At 35.6% G+C, this 10916-nt stretch overlaps 1 protein-coding gene across 1 annotated transcript; it reads right to left on the reverse strand.

Annotated features, from left to right (window-relative positions):
* Positions 1-5278: 5278 nt before the first annotated feature.
* On the reverse strand, positions 5279-6211 carry LOC101650382 (olfactory receptor 14A16-like). Its single transcript, XM_004697254.1, has one exon. The coding sequence runs from the start codon at positions 6209-6211 to the stop codon at positions 5279-5281; it is 933 nt and encodes a 310-aa protein (XP_004697311.1).
* Positions 6212-10916: the final 4705 nt, after the last annotated feature.

The raw sequence follows: 10916 nt of genomic DNA on the forward strand, positions 1-10916 counted from the left end.
TCCAGTTGAAAAGAGTAGGGCCATAGAGGCAATGGTTAACACCCCATGTTCACCTACATTGTATCGTGAAGTCAGAATTCAAGCCTGTCAAATGCAAAAAATAGCTTCTTTCGCATAAGACAGCATAGTTTAGCATTGATATTCTCATTATTTTCTACTATGTTTTGGTTGTTCAATACTTTATTTTGATGTTCTTATACTTAAGTGAGATTTATTCTTTATAATTATTTTTTGTTATTTCTTTTGATTTATGGCGTGTGCTTCTCTTTTTATTTGTATTTATTTCTTTTGGATTAAATTGGGCATTTATACTTCAGGCCAGCAACTCTGCATTCAGCAGCTCAAACCACTTCCCGACCACCATGTAGTGAACCTGACCCCGCTTCCCTTGATTGCTCTTCTTCCACTGGTAAACATACATCATCCATTTCACTCCAGCGAACACTGGCCACCCCTCCAGTCCATTGCTTCCTCTTTTCGTTCTTGCTCTCGACCCACTTCCTGATCTCCAAAATATGTTGTCTTTGGTGTGAAAGTCATTGTATTGGTCTTTTCCATATAACAGTGGTTTCATACAATAGTTATCCTTTTGTGATGGACTAATTTCATTCACCATGATGTTCTCCAGGTCCATCCAATTTATGAGGTTCCTCGTAGAATTATTGTTTTTTGAGCAATGACTAGTATTCCATTGGCTGTATGTACCAAAGTTTCTTTATTCAATCTTCTACTGATGGTTATTTGGGTTATTTCCATTTCTTGCTATCGTGAACAGTGCTGTGCTGATCATGGGTGTGCAGGTCTGTTTGTGCTATGATTTAAACTTGTTTAGGGTATATTCCCAGCCAGGGTATTACTGGCTTGTATGGAATTTCTATTCTCAGTTTTTTAAGGGAGAGCTATGTTGCTCTCCACAAGTTTTGTCTATAGTTACAGTTCCATCAGCAGTATATGAGGTTTCCATTCTCTTCACAGCATTTGTAATTTTCTGTAGGGAAGCATTACCTTGTTCCCTCTGGAAGGGTTCCTTGTATAAAGACTTTGATTAAACTTTGAATGGGTAGTTCTTTGATTGTGCCAGAAACTTGACACAAACACTGAGTGCAAAGAAGATTCCTTGTTGAAAACAAATTCTCCCTTAGGTCAGAATATGTATACCAATGTGAGAATGTTTTGATAATTTGAGAACATCGTGGGCCTGAAGTTGTTGTGCCTTAGTATAGTTCCTGCATTTGAAACTTCCTCTAGTGGGTTAATAAAATCAGCCAGCAGAGACGCTCCAGAGAGGTCTTCTCTCTCGTGAGCCTCTCTCCTTTCCCTCATGACTCAATCTTATGTCTTGTGAGCAGTTATTCCCTGGGTTTCAGGTAGCTCCCAGCTGGCTGGAGTGCTACAATTTTTGTTTTTCCAACTTGGCTGCCATGGTCATTTGCATCTCCCAGATGTCTAATGATCTTGAGCCAATATATTGATTGTGCTAGTTGCACACTAATATTCAATTCCATTTTCACCCTCAGAGATGTGTATTTTCAGTTTCATCAAAAGACAATATGTATCACTCCAAGGATGAACATAATTGCATTTATTTATATGTATGAGTAATAAATTATAATATTGAAATTTAATAAGTTATGAACAACAGTTTCTGACTCATTTATTTTGGACATGTCACAGGGCAAAATAACTGTCTAGATGGCAATTATTTATTTATTTTTTAGTGAAGTAGCTTACCAAAGAAGACTAGCTAGAACCGGTGAGAAGGATTGGCAAAATTGCCATAAAAATGAGCTCAAAAGTGCTGGTGATTGTGAAGATGGCTGCAGATGTGTGAAAGTTTTCTTTAGGTGTACATAAGTTCTAGTAGTATGTAGTTGTCGCAATGACAGCTAACAACAAAAATATTAGTTATGTAAACTAGTTATTAAAATATTACAAGGTTATCAAATGTCTTCTGCAGAAAAATTTAGTTGCAGAATACATTTTCTATTGATGAGCTTATTCTAGTGTTGATGCACATGGTCTTCCTCTGCTTTTGATACCTCTATTGTGAGTTGATTTTCAAACGATGAGAAATAAGAATATTAACTGCAGATATACAATGTTTCAGAAACTGCTACAATAATCCAAGAGAAAAATTCTATAAGTATGAATCCTTTTCCATTTGGGAAGAATGAGGCCATGGGAATTATGAGTGTTTCCATGGACTCACCTACAGTGAATGATAAAGATGAAATTCAACTTTGCAAGCATCGTCAAAGAAGAGCCGCATGGACAAATGCATGCTGTTTGTCTTTGTTTTAGGAACGATAACCTCAACTTTGCTTCTGCTAGGGCTTGGTTGGAGTTTATTCCTTAATATATTTGTCCTTCAGTGTCATTTATCTTTGAGATTTTGTTGAGTTATTACTCTGCTATTTTTGTCTCTTATAAGGTTCACGACCCTTGCAGGGTCCCAAGTGATTTCACGAAGGTGCTATTTTCCTTTTCTATATTCTGAAACATGGAGTTAAATTTCTATAATGTTCTAAAATTTCTTTCATGTAAGTTAGCTTTCGTCACTTGGTGAGAAATTTAAAAAAATGTTCCCAGTGGATTTTGAAAGTGAATAGCCCTATGATAGTTATGACATCCTTTGCAGGATAGGATTTCAAAAAATTGTGGGAAAATTGAATAGAATTTTAGAATAGCTAGAATTCTAATAGAATAGATAATAGAGTTTTTCCTTGAATATTTTAAAACTCCTTTATATTAATTTTCTGGCTGGTGTTAAGTTATGAGTACAATGTCTACTCATGATGGAAATGTACATTAAATGCTTAATATGGGTCTTTCACCTTTGAGTCAAGTAACTATAGTTCTTAAGTACATGTATTTTAAATAAATACATTCATATATTATGAAATTCTTAAAATGTTCCTTAGGTATACAATATGGCTGCTATTGAGACATTAATCAAAATATGAAGGGTGGATAATAATATTATTTACTAGTATTAGATACAGTCCCTAGAAAAGTATGTAAGGAGCCATTGTAGTCCAGTGAGGTACATGTGCTTATAAATGCAACGAGAAGGATTAGGAAGTCTCTCTCATAAATATGTACAACCTTGAAACCCTGTAGAGCAGTTCTACTCTGTCTTAGAAGATCACTGTTAGTCAGAATTGCCTCGATGGCAGCCTGTTAGAAAAGCATATAGGACATTACTTTTTGTTTAAATAAATTTGAAGAATTGACAGGCGACATTTAACTGAATCTGGTACTTATTTAGCAGTCTTTCTTAATTGTGGATTTAGTTTATTTAATTGATGTAAAAGTCTATTTTTCTAATTATCCTTTCCCTTTTCAGTATTAGGGAAAACTTTTAAAGTTGTTCACTTCTTTTTGTATTGCATTAACATAAGTTTCATATTTTTTCTTTGTAATTAACTCTAACCGCACACTTTTTTAGTGTTGCTATAACACAAAAACAAAAAATAGGTCATTTTTAAGAAGATAAATCCACTTTTTCATAGATTGGAAATTTGAATGAAGGACACTCTGTGGAGGAAGGCTCTCTTTATCATGTCTGGGAGAAGGACCTTGTCTCTTTAGCTTCTGTTCCTGGATTCCTTGGTGATCTGCATGTGCCCTGGAATCTCATTCGTGCTATATTTGATATCTTATTTTCTTTTTTTCCCCCTCAGATGTGTTAGAAGGGTAGTAAAACCTGCTCTGTATGATCTCATAAAACAGAAGGCCCCATTCCAGAACTGTATTCCAGGAATAGCTATTGTTGTTGCTAGGTGCCGTTGAGTCTATTTTAATTCACGGTTACTCTCTGTAAAATAGAGCAAAAGACCACCCTGTCTTCTACCATCCTCACAATTATTACATTTGACCCCATTGCTGCCGTCACTTTGGAAGCGCAATAATTCAAGTGCGTCAAATCTTCTTCAATCTCCCGTAGTCAGTGTCCAAACATCACAGGCATATGAAGTGATTGGAAATACTTGGATCAGGTGCAATTTAGTCCTCAAACACACACCTACATTCAAGTTTCCCTGCCCCATTATATTGTTATCTTTATCAAAATCAATTATCATCCATTTGGTCTTATATATAAGTGATTATAGTGTTACATTTTGCAACAGAGAGTAAAATAAGTGTGCATGAATCAAGAATTAAAACTTAAAGGAAATTAGAGTATTATTAAATGAACTATGATGTAATTACTACATATTATTTCTTATAGCATGCACTTATGGTATGAAATATCACCAAATAAAAACACCCCTATATTGAACCTTCAGGTCAAGCAATGGAAGATCTCTACATTTCAGAAAACTTTATACCTTCCCAATCTGTAACATGCCACTTTCTTTGTGTATCTAGGTTTTTAGTCATTTAATTACTATTACCAAAGCTCCAAATTTCCCCAATAGATATCATTTGTGGTCCTTTTTCTTTCTCCCCCCCCCACCAAGTTTTGGGGCTATTATCTGTTTTATATATATATATATGCCCTTTAGAGATTCATTCTCTGTGTGTATGTATGCATTTAACATTTTGGTAAATGTGTTATATATATTTTCATAGTAGCAACTTATAGGGAAAAATGGTATTTTTATTTTTGAAAGTACTTCCCAGAGGGATGGAGCAGTTTGCCAACATAAATAGATAGATAGATAGATAGATAGATAGATAGATAGATAGATAGATAGATAGATTTTGAAGTGCTTCTCTCTGCCATCCAGTAAAATAGAAATAAAATATTGCTCACCATTCAGAATCTATAATGGGTAAAATTAAGTAATGTTTATCTAAATTTTCATTTGGGTGCAATTTTGCAGCACCATTTTTTAATTATATTTGCCCAGGTGATAAAATTACCTGTTTTCTTCTATAAAAGGAATTTCTGATGTAACATTAAAGAATATATCTCTCTCACTTATTTTAAAAAAAACATATTGTTACTAGGCTCTTAAGTTGAGTTTTCAAATAGGAAATAATATTTGGTACATTTTTCTTAATATTATTAAATAATTTTTATTTATAAAGTGATCCAAAACCACCACAAAATATTTATTTGCTAGAGGTAAAAATGATTCTCACATATTATATCACTGGTCTTATTTTTATTCATACCTCTCACACACATTATGTAATGACAAGTACATCACCAATTCTATTCCACCTTGCCTAAACACTACATCAATTCTAAGAAACATTTGTGTGTTATTACTTAAAATGTAAAAGAAATGGAATTAAAGAAACAGCTCTTTAAGCTTTCCAAATTTGATTAATATGATTTAAGTATTTTCAAATCAAGCATCTTCCACAGAGCTGATTTTATGTCTTTGTTTCTAAGGCTGTATATAATGGGATTTAATGTAGGAGGAAGCACAGTATAAAACACTGCTAAAACGAGATCCAGAAGTGACTTCAAGTCCGACGGTGGCTTCAGGTAGCCCAAAGCAGCAGTTAGAATGAACAGGGTCACAACAACCAGATGAGGGATACAGGTGGATAGGGCTTTGGTCCTACCCTCTGAAGAAGAGGTCCTTTGAACAGTGGAGAAAATATGGACGTAGGAATAAAAAATAAATACAAAGCAAACTAGTATGATACCTAAAATAAATGCAATGATTCCAATTTCTGCTATGTTTTTCTTTGAATCTGAAATTAAAATGATTTGTGGAATGTCACAGAAAAACTGGTGAATTTTGTTGGAACTGAAATTTATGGAGAATGTTGCTGCAGTGTGCATTACTCCAGAGATCCCACAACTGACATAGGAAACCACCACCATGTGCCCACAGGCTCTTCTGTTCATGATGATCTCATAGTGCAATGGGTGGCAGATGGCCACATAGCGATCATAGGACATTACTGTGAGAATGGCCACTTCAGCTGAGGCAAAAACCACGAAAAAAAACACTTGAAAAACACACCCCAAAAGGGATATTGAGCTTTTGTGCAGCAAAGAGTTCAGAATAAACTTAGGAACAGTGACAGAGATGTAGCAGGTATCTACAAATGACAAATTCTTCAGGAAGAAGTACATGGGAGTGTGAAGCCGTCTATCCCAAGTAATGAGGATGATGATGAGCCCATTTCCTATCAGGGCTGCCAAGTAAGCCATTAGGAACAAGACACCATGTAGGATTTGCATTTCTGGGTCATTGGAAAAGCCCATGAGAAGAAATTCAATGACAGCTGTCTGATTGATCATCTCCTTGTCATCGTCTTCAAATGCAAGCAGTATGCTGTAATCAAACCCACGGCAGTAAGGCTGCTGAAAATAGATTTCTAAGCAGATTGAACATTTCTAATTCCAAGTGGCTATGGTGCAATAACACATAGTACTGTACTGTAAGGATTTGTTGAATATGAAAAGGGGAGAAGAAGCTGATCTTCAGTACAAGTCTGTTTTGTTGCGTTCTGGGGTGATATCAACTGGCCAAGGCACCATCGATGCAGTTTTCAGCCAGGCCCAGCTTACTTTATGTACCTAGAAAACCAAACCAAACTCACTGTCATCCATTAGACGTTGACTCATAGAGATCCCCTTACGAGTTTCTGAGACTAACTGTTTACAGGAGGAGAAAGCCCCATGTTTATTCCGTGGAGCTGCAGGTGGTTTGGAACTGTGTACCATGTGAACCACAACCCAACTCATACCCACTACACTACCAGGGTTCCTTAAAACTGCTTTAAATAATGCTGACCTAGGAAGGAAAAAACAAGAGATTTCCAGAAAGATGAATGTCATTCTCTGAGCTGAATGGTTGATATGATAAGACATATTTGAAAGTTGTTCAGGAAAACTATTTGAGTTTTAAAGCATTAGTCTGATTTTTTTCCAGAACATTTCTTAATTTTTCAGAAGATACTCCAATTAAGGTTTGAGCAAGATCATTTGGGTGGGAAAAGGGGAAAGCAAAGGGAATCATTGTGAGGATGGCACAGGGCCAGGCAGTGTTATATCCTGCTGTGCACCGGGTCCCTATGAGTCAGCATGGACTCAAAGGCACCTAAGGAAGACCATGAGACTCAGTGTCATGGAGGTCAAAGGGCTAGGATGTCTACCTTGGAACAGAAACACACAAACAGCAACAACAATTTTTAAAAAGTTGGTTTAATCTGAATCTGCTATGTAATGGGTTAATTCCTTTGTGCACTTTGCCTAAATTTCTGTGACTCAAGTTCACATCTAATTAAAAGGAGATAGTATTGTGTGGAATACCATGGCTATTTGCAAAGTGTAATTGATATAATCTATACACAACATTTTGCACAAGTAGCTATATCAACAGCTACTGAATAAGCAAATGTAAATAAAAACTATCAACGTTTACTTAAATTTATGGTGCATTGGGCAAGGTTAAATATAGAGGTCAGAAACAAAGATTTTGCAGCAAGAATTATTGGGTGTGCACTTCTCCACATAGCTAATGACAATAGGTATGCAGCATGTCATTTTACTCATCTGTGCATTCATTTTATCATTTTGTCTGAAAATGGTTTATACATTTAAAAAATATGTTAAATAAAAACAAATCCATTTTTGCTTATTTGATCCCAATTTGTAGTGATCCATTGTAGTTTCCAGGGCTATAATACTTAAGAGAGCAGAGTACACCATCTTTCTCACACTGAATAGATTATAGTTTTAAACTACTTACCCTTCTCTTAGTATCGTTCATTTAACCACCAGGACTCCACTTGTATGCTTGTGTGTGTGTGTGTGCATGTGCATATGCACACACACATACTTAGGTATTTTTTTATACATCTAACCAAATTTTATTTGCACTATGGGGGCTTTCGGTTAACTCTGAATGACAAAACTGCAGTAATCTTTCTGAAAAAACACTTAAATAAGCAAATATTTGGAACGTAAAATGCATTTTAAGATAAATATGATATGTTTAGCCACGTTATTCAGGCAGAGTTTAGGGTGGATAAAAGCTTTTTTATTTTACTTTTAAAGGGAGTACATTTTACATAAAACAGGATAACTGGTACTACTTACATGATGATTCTGTATTAATATCTGTAAAACTGGTATGAAAAACCCGCAGTTGCTCCTTTTCCTGTGACAGCTATTTTGCCTTCATGTAGGACTTGCACCCTCTGATCTTCACAGATCCTCTATGGCTATGAGCATTTTCTCTGAAAACATTTTGATCTCCGGATTGCTCTAAGGAAGAAGCAGGACTTAAGACTTAGGAGTTGCAAACCAGAGGCTTAGATATCTACATTAAATTGTTGAAGAACACCCAGGAGAGGAAGATGAGGAACAAGAGAGATCAAAAGCGTGGTTGCAGTTAAGGGGCCTGGGGAACACAAAGTACAGATGAATCCCCCAGGTGTATTTCATAGGAGATATTTTGTGTGCACATTGCTAGGGATGCAAAGAAATCAGCAGGTGCATGAAAGCAGTCAAAGGTCAAACTCAAGAACATTAATCATTCCAATGCACATATTTACAAATGCATATGTGAAGTTAATGGATTATATCCAATTTAATTCCTGCTTTCAATATCCATACGCTTAGGCTTTATTATAGAAATTATATTGGAATGACAGATGTATATAAATAATCTTTTATTTAATTTAAGTATTTGATTTATGGATACTAACCTTTATATCATTAAGGTTACCAACATTAGGATCTAATGTTTATTTAAAGAGGAGTTGAACAAATATTACAAGTTTATCAAGAGCTTTTAACGAATGTAACACTACGTGTTTCCTCATTGTTTAATGATATTGGAATTAATGTGTGTGGTCCTTTCTAATTATTACACTTCTTGATTGTAGTCCAATATTATTTACCTATGGCAAACACTACACTGGGCAGAAGTCATAGATAAAAGAGCACTCTCTATAGTTTGCAGAATGGTGCCCAAACCTCACGAGGTATCATCTTTGAGTTTCTGAGTCAGCTCTTCTTTCAATGAAGTTGGCCAGTGGCTTCTGGATGGTGCACCATAGGAGGAAAAAAAAAATGGTCATATGCCCAGTCCTAAACCTCATTTGCTTTAGTGTGTTCCATGATCTTATACGATATTATATGAAACACTGTGCTGGCCATAATACTCTTAAGTAATGGTCCCACCAGAGACTGTATGAAGGATAGTTAAATTCAAACTTGAGTACACACCTTCCTCCTTCCCTCATGGTATCACTGCTCTCATTATTGTTCCTGAGGGGTTTATCTGTCCTGGATTCCCTGTGTTGCAAACTCTTCTCTGGAGTAGTGTACATGCTCTGGTCTAGCTGGATTTGTAAGGTAGAATTGGGGTTATGATAGTGGGTGGAGGAAGCATTAAAGAACTAGAGGAAAGTTGTATGTTTCATTGGTGCTATACTGCACCCTGACTGGGTCATCTCTTCCTTGTGACCCTTCTGTAAGGGAATGTCCAATTGTCTACAGATGGGCTTTGGCTCTCCACTCCTCTTTCCTCCTCACTCACAATGATATGATTTTTTGTTCTGGGTCTTTGATGCTTGATACCTGATCTCATTGACATCTCATGATCACACAGGCTGGTGTGCTTCTTCCATGTGGGCTTAGTTGCTTTTCAGCTAGATGGCCGCTTGTTTATCTTCAAGCCTTTAAGAACCCAGATGCTATATCTTTTGATAGCCGTGCACCATCAGCTTTCTTCACCACATTTGCTTATGTACCCATTTTGTCTTCAACAATCTTGTCAGGAAGGTGAGCATCACAGAATGCTGAGTTATTAGAACAAAGTGTTCTTGCATTGAGGAAGTACTTGAGTAGAGGCCAAATTTCCCCTGCTGCCTTAATACTTAACATATAAATATATGCACATAGACCTGTTTCCCTATTATTACATATAAATATATTTACATATGTACATGCCTGTATTTAGACCTCTATAAATGTCCTTTGCCTTCTAGTTCTTTCTTCTATTTCCATTTACTTTCCTCTTGCTCAACTATCATGTTTGGCCTTCATTTGGGTTTTGGTAATTCTTCTTGGCAAATATTGCCCTTGATTAAGCCCCACCAGGCATCCTACACCCTCCTTGCCATCAATTTTAGATCATTTTTTGTTCCCTTCTCCTTGGGTTTAAAAACAAGAAATTTTAAGATGATCATATACCCTTTTATCCTGACCAGTATTTGTAACTCTTGCATATCGCTATCAATTAAAGATTAAACAATGGTATGTTTTTGCAACTTAATACATAATACATATTTATCTATGCAATTACAAGGTGGAATAGTTTCAAGATAGCCTTGTATGTGACAGAATGATCTCATTTTCTCGTAGCATTTACATGAAATAAAGGAAATACTACAATGGAGCTATTTGATTCAGAACACTGGGAATCTAAGTTTTATAAAGTGTGAGTTCCAAGTCTGCGCAATAAGTGGCCTACCTAATTCCAAAAGGAGTTCTCTGGTCCTTCTTTTCGCCAATAATGACATGGTGCTAAAAAATGTCAAATTCTTCATACTTGCTTTATCCTTATAGAACTTTACCAAAACAAAGCCTTCTCTGAAACATTTTTGGGGAAATAAAATGCTTTTCTGAATAAGATTCCCACAATCTGAGCTGTTACCAGTCAGCTACTCTATGTATATGAATTGCTGTTCCCACCTCTTCAGTAGGCTTAAGGAATAGTGGGTGTTAGCTGATAAGTACAATTGATTAACCTAGGGAATATAGAAATTTATTCTTTCAGTAAGTACCAAGAGCTTTTCCTCAGAGAATAGATAATTTCATGACGACTCAGACTTTCATAACTTCTTAATCTGTTTTGCTGCTTTTATTTTTTAATTTATTTTTATTTTTTTCTCATTTTATTTATTTTTTATTATTTTTTTTTAATCAATTTATTGGGGCTCATACAATTCGTCACAATACATAGATCAATTGTGTAAAGCACATCTATACA

The sequence above is a fragment of the Echinops telfairi genome, unplaced genomic scaffold (genome assembly GCF_000313985.2).
Source record: "Echinops telfairi isolate 266 unplaced genomic scaffold, ASM31398v2 ScPeMD7_7469;HRSCAF=8507_0, whole genome shotgun sequence".
NCBI classification, from domain to species: Eukaryota; Metazoa; Chordata; class Mammalia; order Afrosoricida; family Tenrecidae; genus Echinops; species Echinops telfairi.

What these genes read in the sequence shown, in the direction of transcription:
- LOC101650382 (XM_004697254.1), bottom strand. Translation starts at nt 6,211, where the DNA reads ATGATCAATCAGACAGCTGTCATTGAATTTCTTCTCATGGGCTTTTCC.